This window comes from Populus trichocarpa, chromosome 10 (assembly GCF_000002775.5).
Source record: "Populus trichocarpa isolate Nisqually-1 chromosome 10, P.trichocarpa_v4.1, whole genome shotgun sequence".
NCBI classification, from domain to species: Eukaryota; Viridiplantae; Streptophyta; class Magnoliopsida; order Malpighiales; family Salicaceae; genus Populus; species Populus trichocarpa.
In genome coordinates, this window is record NC_037294.2 from 6,355,253 (window position 1) to 6,382,535 (window position 27,283).

The following is a 27,283-nucleotide window of genomic DNA, read 5'->3' on the forward strand; positions in this document are numbered from 1 at the left end:
ATCGCTGCACTTTCAATTTCTTTTAAATTGGCCCATGTTTTGATCAATTTTAGTCCTTGAAGTTATGCGTTTTTTACAAGTTGGTCCTTGGTCATGAAAATCTTCAATTTTGACCCTCCAACAACCTTTAAACTTTAAATTTTTTTCAATTGAACCCCTGAATGCACCAATTTGATTCCTCAATGTTTCAATTAAGTCTTTATTCTTTCAATCTTTGTGAATTGACCCGCATCAAGCCTCAAAACTTAATTTTCCATCAATTAAATCCTTGATTGAATCCATAAAACCCGTTAGAAGTTTAATTTAGTGCTTGAGCTCAATTAATTCTTCTAAATTTGGCCAAATTGACTTTTAAACCTAATTTTGCTTCAATTAACTCCTTAATTAAGTCAATTTAACCCATTTAAAGTTTAATTAAGTTCTTAAACTTAACTAATTCTTCTAATTTTGGTCAAATAGGATTTCAACCTTAAACTTTGTCTTAAATCAAGTCTTTCTTCAGCCTATCTTGTCAAAATGTCTCAATCTAGTCATTCTTCTAGCTTCTTAATCTTCTGCAGTTTAAGGCTTGTTTTCTTGTGTCTTGAAAAAAAAATTTATTTTTTTAAATAAAAATTAAAATAATAAAAGGTATATATTTATAAAACAATTTTGGGGATCCAAAATTGGATTATGACACAACCAAATTCTAAAATTTTCATACATATTTAATAAATATATAAAAATTAATTAATGGGTATCACAACAAGTTTGTGATTATCCATTAGGATTTGATTACAATTTCATAAACACCGTAATAATCATTTTGTTTAAATTTTGTATGTGTATTTTTCATAATTGTTTACTCTATAATGGTTAGGTTTTTACCCTCATAAGATAAAAATATACCTCTCACGCTCCAGTGTAATCACTCTTTAAGGGATAGACTTGGTCTCCCTTATGCAATAGAACCACCCTTCATGGATCCATCATCTTCATTCTTTAGATATTTTTCTAAGTATGGGCGTCACTATGGGTCACCCTTTTTAAGTTCTCCCCAGCCTATTAGAAATTTTTCTAAGATATAGGCTCACCCTTCTTGGGTTTCTCTCAACTTTTTAGAATATTTTTTAAGTATAGGTTCACTCTTCATGGGTTTCCACCAACCACTTAAAAAAATTTTAAGTATAGGTTTCTTCTCCATAAGTTTCCCCTGACCTCTAAGAAAAATTTTCTAAGTATAGAGTCATTTATATCTCACCTCACTCTACTATGAATTTTTCTAAATACGGGTTCCTCTATAATTCTCATTTACATACTTGGAAATTTCTTTAAATATGGTGCACACCTTTATACATAGGTTCTCCATTTAATAAACCTCAAGTCTCCACCCCTATTCTCATATGAAGAAAATTCGACGAACTCGTCATGGTAACCTAGTATTTTTACAAATCTTTGTGGATAAATGCCATAAATACTTGAATGGCTACTAATGGGTTCAAATAAAATAGGATCAAGAAACCCATCAAAAAAGGGTAAAAAGCTCAAAAAACACCCACGAAGCATAGGCTTAGGCAAGGATCCATAGCTAAGCACCTAGTATAGGCTTCCTTATGCATTAGGTGTATACCCAACTTCTTATGCAGACATACTCTTAGTTGAGGCTGGGCATGCACCCTAGCATCCCCTATGGGCTCGAGCCGTCACACTTGAACCCAACATGTTTGGATCCAAACAGCACACCTGAACCCATTTTTCACCTTTAATGGGCCCGAGCCCAACACTCTCTTGAGAATTTTTTCAGGAATCCATGCGAGTCTTTCAGTATTTCATATTGATCTAATACGTATTATTTTAAATAGAATACATCTCAAAATATCACAAGAGTGAAATTACACTTCAAAACTTATAGGTTATAAATACATCATGAATCCTTCAAACTCAATGTTCACAATCTTTTCATACTTAACACTTTTAACATATATGTTTTTAAAGTCCATCTCTTTAAAATATTATTACACCTTTTTCTCTACAAAATTATTGACCTGAGTATCAAAGAATCCCTACATCCATCAAAAAGGATCCTTTGCAGGTACCAGCTATTAGTTACCTTGGCTTACTAGACATTACCTGCTACTTACTACCAGCTATTTAGGCTTTTCATTTTAAGCTACCAGAAAATTTGGTTAGGGATAATGGATCAGACTGCTTGAATTAAAAGATTAATTAATTATCTATCACACCAAACCTTATTCCTAAACCTTTTGGATTTTAAGACTCGTCAATTGACATCATTTGTAGAGAGCTAATAAAAAGCCATCAATTTCTAATTTTTTTTTTTACATTTCCAGGTCATTCTATGACACACAACCAAGACACACCTAAGTTAGGACACAAGACAAATCTACTTGTTACCACAAACACTTCTACCGAACCGAACCTTCATTATCTTACCAGTCAGGTGCAACTCCTCACTCGGGTCATATTGACAACCCAAGAGCAAAATTAGACTTTATTACTCTAACAAGTCTTGACACCTTCAATAACACAAAACGTCTTAGTGTCATAGCCACCGATCGTACCAGGCACCCGTAGACGATTACATTACCCAAAATAAACTAAACATAATGACAATCTTGAGAGTCTCTCAAGAGGTCACTCATGACATTTCAATACCTATATACATAGTCGGTACTTCAAACATCCTCCCTTTATCTTTTATGATATCGATAACAATTACCATAATCATCATTCCATGCTAAACTCCCTAGGCTTTCAAGAGCCTAACAGATAAAGGATTAAGAGCAGGTTTGTACATTAGCATACTTGGAAGAATGACTACAACCCCCCATTAGCGGAGGGGTTCTCCCCTATCTAAATGAGTATTGAACACTCAACTCCTTAAGGATTATATTTCCATAAAAATAAGTCTCTACAACTATGATAGCCTAACCGACCTGAGGGAGCATGTACATAATATACATGGTAGTGTAAAATCGATCATCTAAGACAATGACTCAATGCACAAAATCCTCCCTACAACCTTCTCGGGTTTACACGTGTATGATATAATAATTTGAAGCCAATATCCATTGATGATTTTAGTGACCTCTATGCTAAGCTAGTGGCACGCTTCAACATCAACATACCCGTCAAGAAAAGCTTCACAGAATTATTTGGTGTTATCCAATAAGAAAGCGAGTTTACACAGGCATATTTGAAGATGTTTAATGAGGAGATACTCAAGGTGAAAAAATTGCTTGAGCTAGTAGCCATAGAGGTTTTGATAAGAAGGGTAAGAGAACATGTCTTCTAGAGAAAATTGTATGCCTTACAAGACAAAAGCTTTCTCAAGGTGAAACAAGTAATAGAAAATCATATATGAGTGGATAAGGTTAGTTTCTTATGACATGGGTCTCTTTGTTTTTACAAAAAAAAAAAAAACAACTAGCATGAAGGGCCTTCCAAATAAAATGACTCTCATAGTAGCAATGAAAGCTCGAGGGAGAACTATGAGGGATCAACCAATGGTTATTTGGTGTATCACGAGGATCACTCATTCAAAGTTTTTAGGGCAATCAAAGCAAACATTTTAGTGTCACCTTCAATATATGTTCTTTCCAATAAACTCCCCCATACATATCACTCAAATCATCCTATGATACATAATCATTAATAAGAATGTAAGTTTATTTTTGAAATAAAAACAATATATCTCTGACATTCATTTTCTATTTACAAATTTCCTTATTGCAATAACATCATTCTCTAGGTGATGCTTAAAGAGCTCTCACTAATTAGCTAGGGATTGATCTTGGATCTCCCTCCCCTCCAATGCAAACTCGAACTGACATGACTCTTTAGTTGGGCTCCCACACCCCCATGACAATGCTAGGGAAGTCAAATAGCATACTTTTTAGTGAGGGAGGCTCACAAGCCCCCATGCCATCACTAAGAAGGCTACAAACCTCATGCTCTTCATTAAGATTTTTATCTAATTTAGGGATCCCAAGCCTTATGCCATTACTAGGGAGGTTATAGACCTCCCACTCTTTGGTGAGATCTTTCTCTAATTGAGGGTTCTCATGCCTCATGTCATTTTAGGGAGGTTCATATACCTCTTACACTCTAGTGCAACCACTCTTCAAGGGATGAACTTGGTCTCCTTGATGCAATAAAACCACCCTCCACGGATTCATCCCCTCCGCCCTTTAGAAGTTTTTCTAAGTATAGGCGTCATCATGGGTCACCCTCATTGGGTTCCCTTAAACCTCTTAGAAATTTTTATAAAGTATAGGCCCACCCTTCATGAGTTTCCACCAACCACTTAAAAAAATTTCTAAATATGAGTTTCTTCTCCATAAGTTTCCCTTGACCTTTTATAAATTTTTTCTAATATGGAGTCATTTATATCTCACCTCACTCTTCTATGAATTTTTCTAAGTATGGGTTCCTCCATGATTCCCCTCTATATATTTAGAAATTTCTTTAAACATGATGCATGCCTCCATACACGGGTTCTCCATTTAATAAACCTGGGGTTTCCACTACTCTTCTCATACAAAGAAAATTCAACGAACTCGTCACGGTAACCAGGTATTTTTACAAGTCTTTTTAGATTAATACCATAAAGACTTGGAGGGTTACTAATGAGTTCACATAAAATGGGCTCAATAAACCTTTTAAAAAAGGGTAAAAAGCCCAAAAAACACCCAAGAAGCATGGGTTTGGGTAAGGATCTAGAGCCATGCACCTAGCAGGTGTACGCCCATGCACTGAGTATATGCCCATCTTCTTATGCAGGGCGTACACCTAGTTAGGGCCAGACATGTACCCTAGCACCCCCGTGGGCTCGAGTCGTCACACCCAAGCCCAACATGTTTGGGTCCGGGCAGCGCACCTGGACCTATTTTTCACCTTTAATGGGCTCGGGCACCTTGCTCGGGCCCAACACTCTCTTGAGAATTTTTTCAGGACTCTACGTGGCTCCCTCGATATTTTATACTGATCTAATATGTATTATTTTGAGTAGAATATATCTCAAAATATCATAAGGGTGAAATTACACTTCATCATCTTATCTCCACAAAATGACAAAACTTATGAGATATAAATACACCACGAATCCTTCAAACTTAAGGTTCACAATCTTTTCATTCTTAATACTTTTAACATATATATTTTCAAAGTTCATCTCTCTAAAATATCATTGTACCTTTTCTCTCTACAAAATTATTAACTTAAGCATTGGACAGTCTCCACATCCATCAAATAAGATCTTTTACAGTATCAGTTATTAGTTACCTTGACTTACAAAGTACCACCTGCTACCAATTACCTGGGCTTTCCATTTCAAGTTACCAGATACCTTGGCTAAAGATTATAGATCAGATTACTTGAATTAAAAAATTAACTGATTATCTGTCACTTCAAACCTTATTCCTAAGTATTTTAAATTTTATTACTCGTCACTTTATTTATTCCTAACCTTGTTTTCATTGTAACTTATCGGTTTGAACTATATGAATCTCATGAGTTCTTGCAACATATGCCATTTTCTAACCTAAATTTCAAGTATTTTGACCGAGATAGTGAGGATAATATTGATTGATGGATAAAGCCAAGAAGAGAAGGTGAAAGAGCCCAGTGGTAAGAGTTTGGGACCAAGAGGTTTGCTCCCTCTGTGGTCTCAGGTTCAAGCCCTGTGGTTGCTCATATGATGGCCACTGGAGGCTTACATGGTCGTTAACTTCAGAGCCCGTGGGATTAGTCGAGGTGCGCGCAAGCTGGCCCGGACACCCACGTTAAACTAAAAAAAAAAAAAGTTTCTTTTATCTAAAAATTCATAATGTCAAGAAACATAAAAAAATCTATCTGAGAATGCAAAATATTTGTAAATGTGGAAAGTCATAAAACATTAAAATTTAAAAGATTTAAATTTGATTGATTTATTTATTGTCATGTTATAGAATTTCTCATCAATGATAAGAAAGAAATAGTAAATCTTTGTTTGTAACGTTATAATATAAGTATATCTTGAAAACACTTATTTGTTTGCAATGTTATATAGATAGCCGTCTCTTGTATTGAAACTAAACACATAAATAATATGGTACTTCAAACATACAAAATACTTATTTACGCAATCTAAAATACCTTGGTGGAACCTAGATTAATTTTTGTGCCGAGTTTTAAAATTATATTTAAAATCATCATAATGATTAGAACTAGCTTGGTTTAGAGATTTAACTCAAGAAACTCATGTCTCGAAGCTTGAATTATGTTTCAAATTTAAATTGAAATAAACATTGACCTGGCTAAACTTAGTTGACTCGGGCAAACTCAGTTCAAACCCAATCAAATCAACGCTATTTTTTTCAAAAAGGAACAAAATAACATAATTTTGATAAAAAATAATCAAATTTATTTATTTTATAACTTATGAATTGATCAAATAACTCAATGACACAACGTTTTTTCTGAATAAGATTGGGTCTCCCAACCATGTTTAAAGACCGCTTGGCATATGATAGTTTACGTTCTTTGTCCAACCACGAAGAATAAAATATTGGTTAGCCAAATAACTTTAAATTTTTGTATTATAACCTTATATAATTGTGTTTCAAATATTATATTTATAAAAAATAAAATAATCTACTTTTTATTAAAAGGACTTGATTTTCATTTATTTTAAATGCAAAAAATTATTTAATAACAATTTAAATCAAACACATGTTTTTTTAAATTTATTTATTTAGAAATATAAATGTTGTCTTTTAAAGTATTTTTCATCTGAAAAATATTAAATTTATGTATTTTTATATTATTCTTTTAATAATTTTGATATATTAATAGAAAAAATAAAAAAAATTAATATATTTATTAATTAAAAAAATATTTTACACAGCATTATCACAGTAACCAACACTCCTTTAAACACCAACCCGACCAGTACTGCACAGAGAAATTGCATTTCCTATTTACATTAAAAAGCAAAAGAAAAAAAAATCCAAAAGGACTTTTGCAATCTTCCACATTTAGCCCACACTAATCCTCTAAAACCCAACAGGCATACTCTTATCTCTCTCTAAAATCCCACTCCGCCGCTTCCTGTTCCCACCTCCACTCCTCTCTAAAACCTCCACAGAAACCAAAACCAAAACCACCACCAACATCACCACCGCCATTTGGAGGTGCTTTCCGATCACAAACAAAAAAAATTAAAAATTAAAAACCCACCCCCTCCCCTTTCATCCATAAGCAAATGGCGGCCACACCTACCTCAGAAATGGCGGACGGACCCGTCCTCAGCCTAATCACCAAACGCCTTCGCGCTCTCAAGAAGAAACACAACCGAATCCTCCAGATGGAAGAGTCCATCGCTCAAGGCAAGCCTATCAACAAAGAACAAGAGGACTTCCTCCGTTCTAAACCCTCTGTTTCCGCAGCAATTGACGAGCTCGAGAAGCTCCGCCAGCCTCTCTCCATCGCTGTCTCGGAAGAAATTGAGCTCGCTGCTCATCGACTCAACCCTAAATCTGACAGCACAGTTGTTCCGGAAGCAAGTGATGAAATGTTGGAGGATCTGTTGCACTTGTTGTATTTTGGGTCGTTGTTTGATGTCAAGTCACAGAACGATTTCACTGCCACCATGTTGACTCGGACACATGAAAGAGGTTGTTGCTTGACTTATGATTATGTCACTGATGATGCCACGGATCTGCTTGGCGAGAGGGATTTGGATATGATATCTATGTTGGGTGGTTTATTGATTTCGCGTCCCGGCAATACTAGCTTATCTCATAAGAATGCTTTGCAGCGTTGTATGGAGCACGCGAAGTTGTGGCTGGCTAATTCAGACCAACCTATTGATTCCACCGCTAATGTTTCCTGTCTGTAATATATCTTGTTTTTTTTTTAATTGTTGTTTACTTGTAATTTTTGTTTGTGTATTATGGGGTGTTGAGTTTTTTTATTATTATTATTGTCTTTCAGATGCTGAATTGAGGGAGAGGCTCAACAAGATCATGGCTTCCGATTATTTTACTACCACACCGGAGATGAAAGCTCCGGTGGAAGTGGCTGCTGCTGCTGGCAATTACGTGCCTTTCCAGGTTCCTTTCTCAGTTCCAGTACAAGTGGATGACTCCGTTGCACAATACCAGCCAAAGGTATAAAGAATCATTTACTTGTAACTTTCATTTATTTTTTGTTTTGTTTTTGCCATGAATATTTTCTTGTTATGCGGTTATGTTAATAAGGTTTGTGATTGATGTGTTTATTGATATGTATAATGAGCTGTTATGGTCATTGTGCTATCTAAAAATAGCTTAGCTGCCTTTTGTGTTCTCTTTTATTGATATTTAGTTTCTCTTTTCAATCATTAGACACATGTTGCTTAGGTATTTATTTTGAATGCCTTCTTGTCATTCAATACTCAGGCTAAAGGTCTTTTCTAGCATTTAGGTTGTGACCACAATAAAAAATCATTAGGTGAAGTGCATACTGTACTCTGCCAATTCTCTCTTCCTTCTCTGTTTAGATAGTGATTTGTAGAAATCAATACTTATTTACTCAAGAGCATTCAAAATGGTGGTTTTGGGCCCAAACATTAGAGCAGTCCTTGTTTAATTATGGTGATTAATCGCTTATGGGAGAAAGTCAGGTTTGATATGAAGAATGTGTTGTCATGATCAGTTTTTTAAGGTTCCTGTCACTTGATCATCACTATATAATCAACCATGACATGGTGATGTAGGAGCAAAGCCAAAGTAGTATCTGAGAATCTGATAGTTTACTGTTGTGCATTACCATAGCAGGTTTCTTTGAATTAGGGTATTTCTGTTTCTGATTTAGTTATACACTATTTATTTATTGTATTTGAACTATTGGGATTTTGTTATTTTCAATGGTTAGGATTTCTTTTTGTCACGGTTGTACTATCTATTTGAGGACTGCTATTGATGTGATGAGTATGATTGATGTTTTGAAGATAAAATGAAAACAACTCAAACAAAATAGAAGGTGAAATGATTGAGGACTACTAGCCTCACAGGCTCACACTAATAGATTCAAGGAGCCTCTCCTTAATTGAGAGCATCACACTTCTCACATGTTAAGAAAAGGCTGCACTGTATTGAATGCTGTAATTTTAAATGCTACAAGCATATTTTACAAGCCTGAGCTATTCCTAATCCTAATTAAACTTTGAGTGATAAAAAAGAAACATAAAAATTCCTATTTGACTAGTCATATTTTATAATGGTACTCTATATTTTATATCAACCTAGTCATATTTTGGAATCCCTAATCCTAATCCTTGTAGGAAAGTAATCACTACTAAGCTCCCTGTCATATGGCTTATCATAAACGTCCTCTTTTCTTTCTTTGGGTTACTTTTCTATGAACAAGTGCTTGTCATATTTATCAAGGTTGGTGTTGGCATTGATAGTTGAAAATGTTAGAACTTGGCATGATGCAGTATCAGAACCACGTTTTCTAATTTCAATTGGTATTAAGAACTAACTTGCAAATCATATTCTTAACAAGTAGACAATTAGAACATGGAAGGAGGCTTTGGACGCTGTGACCCATTTACATTTGTGAAGAAAATTGTAAAAATACAAAATTGTTGTATCCCATCATAGAATACAGAATATTGTTGTATGACACTGTGAAACCAAAGAAAATATGTTATTCTAGCAAGATGGCCTATTCATTTGCAGAAGCAAACAACTCTATCTCTTCTCAAATTTACCGAATTATTTCGGAAGGATAAGGTTACTCTCTATGGTTTGGGCTTTTGTTTTGTTACCAACCCTTCATAAGGTCAACATTGATGATTTATTACAAGTCTAGAGATCTAAGATGGTGTTGTCCTCAAAATCTAGATTCGTGCACCATGCATTTTAATAGTAATGGAGCTTTGGGACCCCTTTTCTTGCATTGCTGTCACAAGTGAATGGAATGGTTTATTTTCTTAGTTTAGAGAGCGTTGACTTTGTACTAACAACTTGAATTATATGTATTAATTTTTTTTAGGATGAAGGGAGGCAAGATTCTTTGAAAGTGTGCATTCTTAATTGTGATTTGTTGAATTTTAAATGTAGAATTTTTCAAGACAATCACTCTGTATAGAATTAGAGATGACATTTTAATCTGAACCTGATGGATACCGTTCCAAACCGACTCAAATGGGTGGGTTTTTTTGGTTAGTTACCTTACTCGATAGGTAATGGATAGGGTATTTTGTGTGTGTGTGTGTGTGTGTTACATATTTCAATATTGACACAATACACATATATGTATAACATTTATACTTTATTTTATCATTTAATACACACACTTCAAATATATATTACTATTTTATTTTTTAAAAATAATAAATAATAGTCAGATAATGGATACTCATATGGATACCCGAAACTCGATGTATATGGTATGTCTAAATTTTTTACTCGGTGAGTAATGGGTAGGGTATGAATATAGAGAAACCTGACCTGTGGTTACCCATTATCATCCCTACGTAGAATTATTTTCCATGGCTTTGCCCTGTTCTTCCATGGACATTTTTAGATGAATTCCTTAGTTGATTTATAAAGAGAATCAGCAAGCTCTCTGATTTCAGCAGTTATTTATCTGTGATGATGTCTTATCCTTCATGATTCTCTCTTAATAAAATTCTTCTATTAGAAACATCATAGAAATAGATCTCTGTAAAACTGTTCTTGTTTTCTAGATTAAAATTCAGGGGGCAATGTTAATTATCACACATGGTTGTTAACTGTATTTCTGTAAGAACTGGTGTCAAATTGTTGTTTACGTGTGTGCTAGTTTCACTTGTCAAAAAGGGTAATTGGGAATTTTATTTTTATTTAAGATGTGGCTAAATTATACTTGTAAGCATGTTTGAGAAAGTGCTTTCCATTTTGCTTTGCTTTGTGAAATGATGGGGAGTACTAACATCATCCTTTGTTGTTGTGAATTTTCGATTTTGTGCCTAAGCCACTTACACTTGTTTAGACATTGTGGTGCTTTCGAAGGATGTGCTGTATTTGTTTTTCTTTTTTCAATGTTATATTTGAATTATTCAACCCAAAGGAGTGCTTTATTCCTTTTGTCTGTCCTAGTAGGAGACTGTTCGAGGTGCTTGTGTGATCTAGAGTCCTAACTTTTTAAACTTATCTAGTCTGGATAGCACATTTCAAAGCTTGGGCTTTCCATAAAGAAAGAAAACAGTGGGCAGTTTTAGTTGGAGTGAGGAGCAGGGAAGGTAAGGCTTATGAAAGAGGCCATTTTCTTGTTGGTGAGAGGGGTAACACATCTGTTCTAAGTAGTAACATACTGTTAGAAATTGTGAATTGTGTTTAAAGTGGAGTTCCATACAGTTTTGTGGACAGTATGTTCCTGTTTCACTTAAAAGGGGATTGGATGAAAATTTTAAACCACCTCTAATGATATAATATAAGTGTTGCTTGTTTTACACTCCATCATATGAAGTGATTAGGGATCTGTTATCTATACCACTAGTAATTTGAAGCTACCTTTATTGTAAGGACTGAATCAAGTAAAGTCATACCATTCCTTCCAGATGTGAAACATCCTTTCGAGCTCATTTTGCAAGTTTAGTTTGTTTCTTAAAATTAAAAATAGCTCTTCAAGAAGGTGCTCCAGTTTTCAGTCCTTAGTTTAACTGCAATTTTATGACTGCATATTATGTGTGTTTCTTTTCATTTAAATGAGTTAGCTATTGTTGATTACTTCCAATATTCTACTCTGTCCATCGTGCTAAATTAGATTCTATGTGATTTATTGTTGGATGTTTGCTGGTTGTGATTTACAATTTCTTAAATCATCCTTTTGTTTGTTTCACTTGTAATTTCTTTAGTAAGCCATCCTTTCATTCTGACTGTTCTTTGAACTTCTTTCTATTCAAATGGAGTATGTGCTATTGCTAGTTTTTGTTGATTTCGGAAAGGTGCAACGGATGAAAATTCAAAAATGCAATGGTACTAGCTCCCATTGATTGCTCAATTGGAAATTTATTCAGCTTAATGGTGATGCATGTCTGAATTCTTAGAAATTTGCATACCTATGCCAAATCTCACCTGATTATGCAGTTATTGTGTGATTTGATTTCTTTTCCTTTTTCTAGTTCATTCGGATTCGTGTCAGTTGGTTGGTGAAATATTCTCTTTGGGGAAAACTTCTTTGTTTTGTTTTGTTCAAGCTTTATATATTTTTCTTAAAAGACTTTCTAAATATTTGTTGTTATTACTTTTTGTAGGAACAAGAGACAGAAAATTTCCAACACGAGACTGGTGATAATCAGTCTACTCCTACTGAGGAATCTCAGAAGGTGCTTGCACTTAGCATGATATGATCTTCCCCCTTGCCTGCATATATTTATTTGATTGAATATTGTTGGTTTCTCCGTTGCAGGATGAACAGGAGACTGGAAATCCAGCAGAAGTTGTCCTAGATCAAGAAGAGCAAGACAAGCCATTGACAGAAGTAGGAGTAGATCATAATCAGAGAGAGCTGGAGCCTGAGCAACAATATGTCAATCGAAGGAACTACCAGAACCAAAGAGGTGGTCGTGGTGGTGGCAATGGCGGTCGTAGGGGCTATTCAAATGGCCGTGGTGGTCGAAGTGGTTCTAGAGGAGGTGGTGGCTACCAAAATGGCCGCAACCAATATTATGATCAACCCGGAAACTTTCAGCAGAGGAACTACTATAATAATCGAGGAAGGGGTGGCAGAGGTGGTGGGCACACTTATAACAACCACGGTTCGACAGGTCAAGGTGGTCCTGCCGCTGCTGATGTTGGGGTGGCTTCATGATGGCACTCATTGTGTGTCCATAGGGTGTCAAGTTCCCAGTTTTATAGGTGGGTGGCGAAAACATTTCTTTTGCTTTGTGTGAGAAACTTGTCATGAATGCAGGTTAATGTTGATGGATAGACACTCGCCCTCTTTTTGTAGCCAGCCAGCGAACTTTCTATTTAAAACTTGAAGAAAATGAAGTTCAACTTGATTTGCTAAAAGGGGGTTAATTAGCGAAACATTTAGCCGCTTCTTGTTGATAAACTTGACTAGTGCTGATTAGGTTAGGCAGGCTTTTATGGCTAATGTATGGTTCAAGTGGTGCATCTGGTCTGGTTTATTAGCCAGATCTGGAAGGTTTATTGTTATTTGACTATAGTCGACTAGCTGCCCGCTTTGATTGATCAGTGAATGTGATCCTCCTTTTAACCTTTTTTTTTCAGGATTTGAGGAAACTTCATCCTCCGGAAAGCGCACATCCTCCTTTTAATCCTTTAACCGCAAACCTTGATAGCAACATAACTATCTCTATGCTTTGATTGTTTGTGAGATGATAATAATGTTGTGCAAGATGTATTTTAAAAGTGTTTTTTAATTGAAAATATGTTAATTATTTTTTTAAAAAAAAGTTTTTATTTTTATTTTTTGATACAGTTATTACAGTGTTGGAAGGGTGTGGTGTTTTTTTTTAAATTAATTTTTTATTTAAAAATGCATTAAAATGAGTTTCAAATGCAAACGGTGAGATAGTTGACTTCTCGGCTTTTAACATGCCTATTGCCCACAAAATCAATGTGGAAGTAGGATGCATGTCTCGTCACCTAATTGCCAAGATTATCACCCACCAGCAATGTGTTTGATTAGTGGCGGAAAAGGAATGGCAATTATATATAAAAAAAAATGTGAATTTGGAACTTCATGCAAAAGTTTGTTTTCAAGTACAGATAAATGGATCAGGATATGGCTAACTTTTAAAATATTATTCTTTGGAATAATATTTTGTATTTATGTTTTTTTTTTAATTTAATTCTTTACCAATCTAATTTATATATATATATATATATATATATATATATTTTGTTGGGTTATATATTAGTTTTATAGGTTTAGTTTTTTTTTCAATTTCAATTTTTAACATTAGATTATTAGATTTGTTAGAAGTGAGACTTTATAATTTTTTTTTATTTGCTTTATATGAATTTATCATAATTTCATGACTCAAGTCGTGAGTTTAACAAGTTAACATGGGTTGACTCGGCTTCTTTTTTTGCTGCTTTTTCTAATTGATTTTTTTTTTTATTTTCATCATTCAATATTGGGTTGATTAAAAATCACGCTTCGTAATTTTTTTATTTACTTTCCATAGGATTATCTCGATCTTATGACTCGGGTCGCAAGTTTGACAGATTAACCAGAGTTCTGTTCATTTTTTGAGTCCTTTTTTAATTGGGGTTCATGCGTTTTTTGATTTGTTTTTCATTGGGTTATTTTGGTATCATGGCTCAAGTCGCGAGTTGGTAGGTTGACCCGGTTTATTTTTTTGTTATTTTTTAATTTAATATATATATTTTTTCTAGTTTCACCCTCCAACTTGCAACATGGGTTTTTATTTTATTTTTTAAACTTCATCTTTCAATATTAGGTTGTTTGAGAATTGAACTTCGTGATTTTTTTCAATTTACTTTCTATAGAGTTATCATGATTTCATGGATTTTTTTCTTCGATTTCAACCTTTAATATTGGATCTGTTGGAAATGGAGCTTCATACTTTTTTTATTAGCTTTTTATGAAGTTATCATGATCACATGATCCAGGTCATAGATTTAACATGTTAGCATGGGTTGACTTGAGTTTTTTCTTTTCCTTAATCGATTTTTTTTCTATTTCATCATTCAACATTGAGTTGTAAGCCATGAGTTTTGCAAGTCTTTTTTCAATATATGTTTTTTTTTAAAAAAATTGTATGTATTTAATTTCTAAAGATATTGTTCTATTCATCTATAATGTTTTTTGTGTTTTATTCAGATGAACTAAAGTTTTTTTAAAAAATATATTTATTTTTAGACAATATTTCTAATATGTTTAACCTTACATAATATTTTTTTTTATTCAATCAGTTTCATAAGTGTTTCTATTTCTATTATTTTTTATTAATTTTAATAAATAAATTCAATAAACACAACCAGGTAAATATTTTATTTTATAAGATCAAATATTTTAATCTACATTTATCTATTAATTCTTCTAGTTTATTGTTAATGATTTTTTTATTTACAAATCAATTTACTTTGTATAAATTTTTTAATTTAAATTTTAAATTTTTTATATAAAAAAACAAATCAAAATAATTTATATATCCAAACTTAAAAATTTTTTGAAAGAATCGGATTCGCTGGGCTGGAAACAGATGAATTTCCACTATTTTGGACCTTATATAGAGCAGTCCCACCAGTCCACTTTTCAAGACAAGTCAAGTTTTTCCTCCATAGACAATAAGGTTAGGGTTCTGAAGTGAAGCTTTATACTTTGTAGGTAGGCCAGCTTTGGTACTTTGATTCTTCAGAGAGGAGGAACTGTGCCTGCCAACAAGCAATTTTTTATTCAAAAAAAAAATCTATTCTTTAAATGAGTTGATATCGTCATTTTTGTTGAGGTATTAATTTGAGGATTATGATATCACTTATACCCTGTTTTTTTGAAAAGTAGTTTTTTTAAAAAAATTAAATTTTAAAAAAGTGAATTTCAGAAAAATAAATTATTTTTTGATATTTAGTAATGTAATGAAAAATAAGTTGGAAAACACTTTCCAGTGTTTGGTTATGTCATGGAAAATGAGCTGGAAAATAACTTATTAATGTTTTATTTTTTTCAAGTTTATTAAAATAAAGAGAAATAAATCTTACAAATTAAAAAAGTTGAATGAGAATGAAATTGAAAAAAAATATAATTTCATAAATTATCTAAAATAGAATAAATAATAATCAAAATAATAGAGATCAAATCTAAAAAATAAAAAAAAATTGAAGGATGAAGAAATTAAAATAATAATAATTAACATTTCATAAATTATTTCAAATAAAATAAATAACAATCAAAAGAATGAGAATCAAATTTGATAGATAAAAAAATTCAATTAAAAAATGATAAGGGAAAAGCAAATAACAATTATAAAAATAAGAACCAAAATTAATATAAAAATTAAATTCTAAGGGATGAAATTGAAAAACAAATATTCAAAACAATATATATATATATATATATATATATATATATATATATATATATAGCAATTAAAAGTTTGAGGGCCAAATTTGATATAATCAACAAATAATATGACATTTCTAAATTTTTCACAACTTCCGGAAAGTGTTTTCTGCCCAAAATAAAAGGAAAGCACTTTCCTGGAAACCAAGCCAAATTTTTCTTTGACTGGAAAGTATTTTCTATTGACTGAAAGTGTTTTTCGTTGACCAACTTTTCTAATGACAAACAAACACAGGAAAGTTTGGAAAGTGGTTTCCAAAAACCAGTTTCTGGAAAACAAACACAGCCTAAATTAGTATGAATATCTATTGATATTTCTTTTCTTTTCATGACCACATCAATGACCTGTAAAGCCTTAACCTCAGGTATCGAACTGGTTATAGTTATTGTTGTTTGGAAGTGTGTTGTTTTTTAAAGTATTTTTTATTTAAAAATATATTAAAATAATTTTTATTTTATTTTTAAAAAATTATTTTTGATATCAGAGTATTAAAATGATCTAAAAACACAAAAAAATATTAATTTAAAATAAAAAATAAAAAAATTTAATTTTTTTTAAAAACACTTTAAAAACATAAAAATATTAAATACCTTTCTTTAGAGCATGCGGCGTGTGCGGTCCCAATTCCAATAATGCTCGCCGTTAACTAGTACTCTATCTGATTAGCATCACCGTATTATTTTCTTACGGTTTCATCTTCTGGTGCTAGAGCTGGTGGTTGAATTCACGGCTAAGCCTTGTCGATACCCATGAAGGGGACTTTGTGTTCATCGGGATTGACGTTGATGAATTGGACGTGAGAATGCTATTTTCCTTCTGCAGCTACATAATTTGATCACATATTGGTTTAATTTCCTTCTTAAATCTTGACAAGAATGAATGTACATAAAAACAGCTTGTGGCTCTGCATTTTCACTCGTGAAGAAAGGGAAGGTAGCTGGGGTCAAGAAGAATGAACTTGAGAGCAAGATTGAGAGACACAGGATATGATCACCATTCCTCTTAACAACCAATGCCATGTCCATGGCGAAGCCTTGCTGGAGTGTGTATTTCAGTAGTGAGTGAAGAATTAAATAAGGCCTCGAAAGCAATTTGCTGAGGCAAAAACAAGGATCCTTTTTTAATTATTATTATATTGCTCTGCATTGCTTTCCCAGGTTGATTTTGTTTTGCCAACAAAACTCTTTTGTCTCTCCATCCACTGTTACAAGAATTGCATTGGCTCCTCCTCGGAAGGAATTGGTCAGGAGAGGGACAAAGCATCAAGCATGATGTGGAAAACAGAGGTTACTTTACAAAATCGATAGCTTCGACCATTTACGAGGACTCTATAAAACTTGAAATTGAAATACCTCCGCAGGTTCCTAAACTAGAAAAAATATCATGCACGACACTTTCAAGTAAAATGACTAGAAATCAAACACCTGTGTCCAACTCAAGCACCACTTGAGCAAAATCAAGCGGTCTTCAGTTTAACCACACATGTTCCTGCACTGCTAGAACATGAACAGGATCCATTACATGAGGTGGATAGAAAAACATTTAAACTTCAACTTGAAAGCCATTGATGCATCCTTTTTCACATTCAAATTCGAAGCCATGAATGATAAAAACTGAAATTAGATCAATAGTACACAAATTTAGATCAGAAGGCCACAGTCATCTCTTGGAAGCTTGGCCAATAGTTAACGATTACAGGTTCATCCGTACCAATAACGCGCAAATTCGCAAAACGCCTTCAAGCTTTCTTTCCTACTATGCACAATCTTACACTAGGACAGTGGAAAACATAGCGTATTTACATTCAATTAACATAAATTGATGATCAGTGTTAATGGAATTAACTTAAATATGTTAAATGGATAATTGACAACCCAAGCCTTGAGCTCTGAATTAATTATCAGGTGCACCTAGGGCCTTCTTGAGGTCAGATTTCTGTTCCACTGTAAGTCTTGTTGGAAATGTGACATCAAACTTGATTCTAAGGTTTCCTCTCTTGGTGGGCTCTTTTGAGATGGGCATTCCTTCATTTGAGACTAGCAACTCCTGACCTGGTTTGACAATATCTGTTACTGGGACTGGGAGATATCTTCCATCCAAGGTTGTCAATTCGATGGTTTTCCCTGTGAGAGCTTCCAATAACGAGATCTTCTGGTTGATCACCAGATCATTTCCATCCCTCTTGAAAACAGAATGGGGCTTCTCATCCACCACGAAAATTAGATCAGCTGGAGTGATTCCAGGTTCTTGATTGCCTTTCTCAGGAAAAGTGATTTTTGTGCCCTTCTTCCAGCCAGGCTTGATGTCTATCTTTAAGATTTCCTCGACGGTTTTCGGCTTGCTGCAAGAAAGTTACTAATGCATCAAACAACCGGAAGAAGAATGATGCCGACCAAAAAAAAAAAGTAGTGGCAAATGCTATGCTAGCCGAAAGGGAGAAAAAAACAAACAAACAAACTGGTAGGGTAGAAGTCAGTGCCATAAACTTCTTAATGCTCGCATTTCTCATCTCTGCAACTAGGACGGGTCTAGTGGACAAGATATTGATATTAACTTCTAGAGTGCATTCCAACTCATTTCAAAGTGCCTAAAGCTATGTATGGCAGCAACGTTATTCAAAATAAGCCAATTGAATTTTAAACTTTTTGTATATCAACCCTGAATGACTTGCTCAAAGGACAGTTATCTCTGATATTAACATAAAACCCCCATCCAATTCAAGCTTTCAATTTTAAAAAGCACTAAAGCCTGTGTTATCAACAGGACATTGCAGTTTATAATATGTTGGCACCATTTATAACTTATGACTTGGACTAATTGATGAATTGAGATTGAACTAGCTCACTTCAGAGATTCATACTATTTTAGTTTCTTGGGCCATTTTATCTCCCCAGAATTAGTTGGTCTCTGCTTTCCCCACAAATATGCATTCATTCTCCATTTGTAAATATAATGATTTTGAAAATTCTCTCATCCTCAGTATATCCTCTTTGCTGAACTTATCAGTAATCAAAGAATGTGAAAATAAGTAGAGAAAAAAAAAACATGATGTTCCAAATCAGTCAGTAACCATAATCTGCCAACTACAATCTATATGTTTGACATTAAAAAAAAAATTCATGTTTTCCCAAAAAAATAATTTTTTTTTTCTCAAAAAATATAAAAACAACATCACGCCTCAATCCTAATACTAAATGGGTCCTTTTGCGCCTTTCCCAAGATCATTTTTTTTTTTATTTTCTATAAAATATTAGAAGAAGAAAAAACCTAGACTAGCAAGAGATAAATAAATCTAGAAAGTGCAATAACACTATAAAAAAAGGAAAAGGAAGAGTAACTAACCCGAAATCATCAGGAACAGAACGAGAAATCCTCATCTTTCTTCGAGTTCCTTTATAAAGCTCTTCCAACGTGCAAAGCAACTTGCTTTCAACAGGCGCTGCTTTCCTGTTAAGCTCAGCCCCGTAATTATTACCATTATTATTGCGAAAATACCCCTTTCCAACACCACCGGATCCGCCACCTCCTCCAAAGAATTCAGCGAAAATATCCTCCGCGTCACGAGGATTGAACCTGAAAGAAGCACCCACATTGGTAGTTGGAGGTGGGATTTGATCAAAAGACTTCAGCCCTTCTTCACCGTAGAGATCATAGATCTGACGCTTGTTAGGGTCTGATAAGACATCGTAGGCTTCGGAGATAAGCTTGAACTTGGCTTCTGCTTCTTTCTTGTTTACAGGGTTCTTGTCTGGATGCCATTTCATTGCCAGTCTCTTGTATGCCTTTTTCATGTCCTCTTCAGTCGCGTTCCGGTTCAGTTTCAGTATGTTATAGTAATCAACACCCATTTCTTCTTCTTGATTTTTCTTTGGATTGACAGCAAATGCAAAGAGGGGGGGCGAGTAGAGTACAAAGGGTGTTTTCTTCCCTTTCCTTTCTTGCGCAAGAAAACCGGCGAGTCGGCGGGGTGGGCGAGGAAGGATAGATTAGATTGTTGTTAACGCGTACCGTGGGATATTTTTTAAGGAGTAAAATATAATCCAGTACCTGTTTTTATTATACTTCTTGGATTTAATCCTCTTGTCTTGAAAATAAGAAGCCAGTCCCTTTAATAGAATCGAGTCCGTTTAATATTGTATTATTGATTGTTTTTAAAAGTGTTTTTTTATTTAAAAATATATTAAAATAATATATTTTTATTTTTTAAAAATAATTTTTTCAAAAACAATTTTTTTAAAAAAAGAAAGGGCTCTCCACCTTTTCTTTTCCCTAAATCTTAGCCCTTTCGAAAGTGCCTTTTCATTTTGTGATGAGATGAGCAGCCAATAAGGACTTGATATTGGGTTTTTAAAACTGAAAGGACCGATCGATTATCTTACAGAAATATCAGTGATTAGACCGACAGCAGTAGTTTGTGTGACAGCTTTCAAGCGTAGAAAACACTGTGCCGACAGAATACGTGCAAGGACATCCAAACACTCTCTCTCTCTCTCTCTCTCTCTCTCTCTCTCTCTCTATATATATATATATATATATATATATATATATATTCTCTCTCTCCTCGGTGCTGAATGAATGACGGCTTCTTTTCCCAATAAAAACGACCTCGTAACAATAATCAATCGATCAATGTCCGGTATCTATTACTCAAAGATGGTGCGGGTGGATCATGGATGGACCGCATCCACTTAAGAATTAAGATGATAATTGAAGCCACGTAGATAGCAGACATCCCCTCCTGTGGGATTTTACGGTCTCAAGTAATTAATTTAACCTGAAATTTAAATAATTAATAAAATTTTAAGATGATATATATTAATTTTTAATATATTTTTTTAAATCAAAGAACTTTAAATTTGAAATTTATACAGGCTCAAACTATCTTATACTTAATTTCTATTAAATAAATGAGAATGATAAGATTCAAACTCGTGACCGCTTAGTAATCAAGACTCTGATATCGTATTAAATAATCAATTCAACCTAAAAGCTTTAAGCTGTCAGGTAAGATTTTAATATATGATTTATATTATTCTCTAACATTGCTTATCCAAAACCCTCAACTACTTCGAGCTTTTTTTAAATAAAAAAACAAATAATAGTAAAGATAAAAAGAACTTCATTCACTTGGGTATTATATAATCAAAACCTGGTTATTATTTCATTGACTTTTCTTTAAAAAGTTTGTTTGGTTCCTCAAGAATTTTTTAAAGATTTACTCGATTGACTCTTCTAAACTATAACCTGGATCATATTTCAAATCTAGTTTTAAAACTATGCTATTTTAATGAAAAACCCGTTAGCTTATCAAAAAAGTTTGATATACTATTAAAAAAAATATATGAAAAAAATACAACGTGGAGTCGTGTCATGCTTCTAATAGTTAGAGTGTTGTTGACTGACGATAGACAAAGATATATTAAAATAATATATTTTTATTTTTTAATTTATTTTTAATATCCGTTTTAAAATTACCTAAAAACAATAAAAAAATTAAATTAAATTTTTAGCAAACAAACGATGACCCGTCTTGCCAAGCATGTTCATGATGGGCATGTACATTTTGTCTCTATCTTTTTCATTTATAATACCCCGTCGACTTATCAGATTTGGTGAAAACAGAAGCTGACTTGAGACTAATTTCTTTTAATTGGATATTAAATATATTATTTACGTGGTACATTTATCAATATTATTTTAAACCACCTCTCCTCTGATATATTCGGACTTCCATAAAAAAAAAAAAACTCTTATAATAGATATTTTTATTTAGTTTTAAGGATATTTTACCTATTAACTAAGATTAAATTATTTTTCAAATCATTTAAAAAATGTATTGCGATATCAGTCTAATATATTTTGATAAATTTAATTCTTCGAAATGCTCACATCAAGATTACATCTATGAAAAGAGTATATTTTTTTTCTTAACCACCGTATTAACCTCTTCAACTAATGGTGTATGCATTAATAGTTTTGTTTTTTTTTTTTAACTATTAAAAAGGTATAGATTTAAGATGTTTTCATATCGTTTTGATGTGTTGATATTAAAAATAATTTTTTTTAAAAAAAACTTTATTTTAATGTATTTTTAAACAAAAAACATTTTGAACCATTACTCCTATCACAATTCCAAACAGGTCAGTAGACCCTTAACTAAAAATTTCCTCTATCCTGTATTTTTTTTTTATATTTGAACCACTATATTTACATGATAAATTAATTTAGATAATTTATGGATGTCATTTTTTTACCCGATTTATTATCGGAAAAAGTAAATCAAGACCGAGATTTTTTTTCAATTTAATTTTGTATTTTAGATAAGTTTATAGATGTTTTGAGTTAAAAAAATAATTTTTTAAATCAAAAAAATTACTTTTATGTGTTTTCATATGAAAATAAATTGGATAATGAATTTTTAAATTTAAGAAACTCAGGCTTAATTTTTCAGCCATTTTTTAATAGTATGCAACTAGGCATTAGATGATACAGCATCCATTTTCTTTTATTGAAACAAAAAAGTCAAACAACATGTCATTCAGTTTTGTAGCTAGGGACAAACATGCAAGCCTCGCCTTTAGTTTTATGAGCTAGGCGTGATGTGCCTCACAAGGGGCAGCCTTGTGGTCTTTGTTTTTTGAGTTTGTTTTTAATTTTTAATCTTTATTTTATTTCATTAAAATGAAAAACTTAAAAATATATTAAGAATATAATTTATTAAATACTATTCAATTTATATTTAGTTTTTAAATGAGATTATAACTTTTTTTCTTATAAAGTTACCGGCTTTTTTAGTGCAATCCTTTGTGATTTGTTTTTTTTTCTCCTAAAATTTTATTTACTGGGTTTTCTATGCAATTTTTTTATTATTATTATGACATGATTATATAAAAAAGAATTCAAAAGGCTATAGTTTCTTATTTTTATATTTTCCAACATATTTTTTAATATACTTTTATGATTTTGATAATTGTTTGCTTCAAATAATAAACATTAAGAATTATACTAGAAAAATTATTTCATTTTGATAGAATTTAGATTATTAGTTTTCTTAAGAAAAGGCATTGGCATATAATTAAATTAAAAATTTCTTGATCCATTTCCATCTATTTGCTTCTCAATTTAGTCTTTGCTTAGTGTCAATATTTTTTTTTAGTATTTATTTACATATATATTTTTAATTTATTTATTCAATGCACTCATTAACTTTAAGTTTCACAGGAAAAACAATTTCTCATACTAAAAGAATGCGTTGCGAGTGCTCTTATATTTTTTTGCATTAAAAAATAAATTTTAACCTGACATGTGATGGAGTGTGGCTAGAATTTGTCTAGGAATACAGTCTAACCTGCATTTTTAAAATTAAAAAAATAAAAATAAAGCAAACACATGCTTTTAATGCTTCTGATTTCTTTGAATACGCAGCTTGAATCTTGTTTCCAAAAAATATTTGATAAAAAAGACGATTGAAAAAAATACAGTAAAATAACACAGTTTATATATATTACAATTAAAAAAAATACAACTTTTATAGTTTGTCGTTATTCATAATAGTAACAGCCCGATAAAAAGTATCAAATGGCCAAAAGAGAGAAGACATCGGAGAGAAAATAAAGAAAAAAGAAAAGAAAACGATATTAGAGATATATCGAAGTTTCAATTATAATATCATCGATATTATCAGAAAGATCTCAATGAGATAAATTTAACAACATTAAAAAAGATTATACTAAGACGGTGACCTTAGTGGGCCATACTTGCTGTCAAAGACAAGTGAGCTGCTCATATCTTTGGGAGCTAATGTGGCCCATTCGGGTCACCGTTAATTACCTTAGTGTCGTTAGATTCATCCCGTTAAAATCTTTTTAATGATACCAATAATATTATAATCGAGTTTTTAATGTGTCTTTAATATTTTTTTTCTCTCTCTCATCTCTCCTATCTATTTAGTAATTTTTTTTATTGAATATCATTATTTTAAATAGCAACAATTTATAAAAATTATAATTTTCAATCATAATGTGTATAAAATGTATTATTTTATCAATTTTTTTCAGTGTGCTATTCTGTCGATATTTTTAATTAAATATGGTAAATTCTTTATAAAAAATCTATCAAATTATAAAGCGATTGAAGTGGATGTCAGGTCAGTGTAAGATACAAAATTTAATAACTATACCAATTTCTCATCAAAATACCATACTTTTATCCGTACACACACTTCCATCAATTACGAGCTTTACAGGTATCTCTCGATTGGCTATCTGCACCAAACATGAATTAAACAAATATAAAAAGGAAGATTTTTTGTGTGCAGGGTATGCGCGCACGCGCCCCATCCCTAAGACAAGAGCCCAAGTGTCATATATGTGCTTGGTCTCCCAGCACACAAGTAGGCAGTTCAAGTGCTATGTGTGCATTGAGTCTGCCCATCACACATGTATTAGCCCAAACGCCAAGTGTCACCACGCGGTTTTTTTTTAATGGTAATAATAATTTTTAAAAATTTATTAATGATGACAATAATAATAATAATAATAATAATAGTAATAATAATAATAATAATAGTAGTAGTAAATTTTAATTTTACCTTTCAAATCAAATCTAATATTAATTATTATAAAAATAATAATATTCATAACACAAAAGATAATATTAATACTTTTGATTATAGTAAAAATAATAATATTCATAACACAAATAATACTATTTTTAATTCCAAGAATATTTAGAAAACAAATAATAATATTTTTTATATTAAAAATTTGAATTATTATAAAAATAATAATATTATAACACAAATAATAATATCTTTGATGTGAATACGTTGAATTATAAGAAAAACAATAATATTTAGAACACAAATAATAATATTTTTTATATGAATACTTTTTATTATAAGAAAAATAATAATATTTACAATGCACATTATAATATTTTTTATATTAATACTTAGAATTGTTGAATATTTTTAATAATATTGCGTCGCGGGCTGACTTTTTATTTTTATAAAAAATATCATAAAAAATTATAATAATATGTTTTCAATATTAATAATAATATTTTCTTTCAAATTTATTAATTATTTTATTAATCATATTAATTGTAATAAAAATAATAACATTTCTAAAACAAATAATAATATTTAGAATCCTAGGACAAAGAACCCTCGATCCAGCACCATGACCCAAAGTGTGGCACGGGCATGGCTCACTCGCAGCGCAGCGCAGCCCAAGCGCTAATTGTGCACTGGGGGTGCCCGGCCCCCACGCAGGGAGCCCAAGCGCCACGCGTACGCAGTGGTGTGCCAAGCACTGAGGCCGGAGCCGGAGCGCCACATGTGTGCAGGGGGTGCCCAGCCCCCAAGCAGGGAGCTCAAGTGGTGTGCCAAAACTGAGGCAGGAGCCCAAGTGTCGCGTGTGCGCTTGGTCTGCCAGCACACAAGCAGTAGCCCAAGCGCCACGTATCCCATGTGGTTTTTCTTCGATAGTAATAACAGTTTTTTAAAATTTATTAATGATGATGATGATAATAATAATAATAATAATAATAATAATAATAATAATAATAATAATAGTTTTTAATTTTACCTTTCAAATCAAATCTTATGGTTGTTTTTCAATACTAACAATAATGTTTTTGGTAATTTAGTAATTATTTTATTAATAATATTAATTATTATAAAAATAATAATATTTATAACACAAAAGATAATATTTTTAATATTAATACTTTTGATTATAGTAAAAATAATAATATTCATAACACAAATAATACTATTTTTAATTCCAAGAATATTTAGAACACAAATAATACTATTTTTTATATTAAAACTTTGAATTCTTATAAAAATAATAATATTACAACACAAATAATAATATTTTGATATGAATACTTTGAATTATAAGAAAAATAATAATATTTAGAACACAAATAATAAATATGTTTTATATGAATACTTTGTATTATAAGAAAAATAATAATATTTACAACAAAAATTATAATATTTTGTATATTAATACTTAGAATTGTTGAATATTTTTAATAATACTGCGTCGCGGGCTTACTTTTTATTTTTATAAAAAACATCATAAAAATTGATAATATAAATAATAATATGTTTTCAATATTAATAATAATATTTTCTTTCAAATTTATTAATTATTTTATTAATAATATTAATTATACTAAAAATAATAATATTTCTAAAACAAATAATAATATTTAGAATCCTAGGATCCAAGAACCTTGGGTCCAGTGCAAAACCCAAGTGCCAAGTGTCCCTAGTCACAGCCCAAGCGCCACGTGTGCACTTGGGGTGTCCAGCCCCAAGGCAGTGAGCTCTAGCGTCACGTGTGTCAAGCACTAAGGCAGGAGCCCAAGCCTCATGCGTACACTTGGTCTGCCAGCACACAGGTAGACAGCCCAAGCGCCACGTGTGCGTTGGGGTCTGCCTAACAACGTTAGGTCCAGCTGCAACGCTAGACCCAATAGCTCTTGGTAAATGATACAATGCTTCCAGCCACAATTGTTGACTCAAAACATAGCAAAGCAATGCGCCCCCCCTCCCCGGGCAATTGCCCCCCCCGGCAATTGGCTGGTCCTAGTGTCCTGACTTGTAGGCTAGCGCCAGCGCCGGGCGTTTGCTTTCAAGGCCGTGCAGCCCCACCAAAATCTTAAGTGATCATTTACTCCTCACCCAAAAAGACAACCCCACCCCCTGCGGTCTTTGCAACTCTCTGTGGCAAGGGTAACTGTAAATCCCGAGAAAAACCAAGGCTGGATTAAATTAAAGAAAATAAACTAAACTAAAAAGAAGTGGGGGCAAAAAACGAATACACTTAAAGAAAATGGGGCTTAAATGCAAATAAAATAATTATAGAGCATAAATACTCCTATTCTCACAAAAAAAAAAAACCAAATCTGCAGCTACGTAAAGAAAGAAAACAAAAAGTTTTTATATTTATTTTTACAAATCAAGAGAGAAACACCAAAATTTCAAGAACCCATCCCAGATTGAGGGTTATAGGTAAAATAAACCCTAGTGGGAAACGGATTAACAAGAAAAATTAAACAAGAAGAGAAGAGGGGAGGGTCGGCTGTCATTAGAAAGAAAAGGAGGGATCGAAGCCTTGATTCGCACTAGGTAAGATATTCTAAACCTGGTCTTATGAGTCATTTCAAGTCGATTATGAATTGATGCCTGGATGTTAA

At 32.3% G+C, this 27,283-nt stretch overlaps 2 protein-coding genes and 1 long non-coding RNA gene across 3 annotated transcripts; 2 read left to right on the top strand and 1 right to left on the bottom strand.

Annotated features, from left to right (window-relative positions):
* Window positions 1-6,985: 6,985 nt before the first annotated feature.
* Window positions 6,986-13,246, top strand: LOC18102352 (uncharacterized). Its single transcript, XM_024610953.2, has 4 exons — window positions 6,986-7,871; window positions 7,975-8,150; window positions 12,266-12,337; window positions 12,421-13,246. The coding sequence occupies exons 1-4, from the start codon at window positions 7,244-7,246 to the stop codon at window positions 12,820-12,822; spliced, it is 1,278 nt and encodes a 425-aa protein (XP_024466721.1). The 5' UTR covers window positions 6,986-7,243; the 3' UTR covers window positions 12,823-13,246.
* A 3,450-nt stretch (window positions 13,247-16,696) lies between these two features.
* LOC112328794 (uncharacterized) lies at window positions 16,697-17,229 on the top strand. Its single transcript, XR_002983967.2, has 2 exons — window positions 16,697-16,865; window positions 16,965-17,229. It is a non-coding gene; the product is annotated as an uncharacterized LOC112328794 (long non-coding RNA).
* Window positions 17,230-17,673: 444 nt separating this feature from the next.
* On the bottom strand, window positions 17,674-20,096 carry LOC18102353 (uncharacterized). Its single transcript, XM_006378108.3, has 2 exons — window positions 19,412-20,096; window positions 17,674-18,410 (listed from the first exon to the last, which is right to left on the bottom strand). The coding sequence occupies exons 1-2, from the start codon at window positions 19,915-19,917 to the stop codon at window positions 17,963-17,965; spliced, it is 954 nt and encodes a 317-aa protein (XP_006378170.2). The 5' UTR covers window positions 19,918-20,096; the 3' UTR covers window positions 17,674-17,962.
* Between the last annotated feature and the right edge of the window lie 7,187 nt (window positions 20,097-27,283).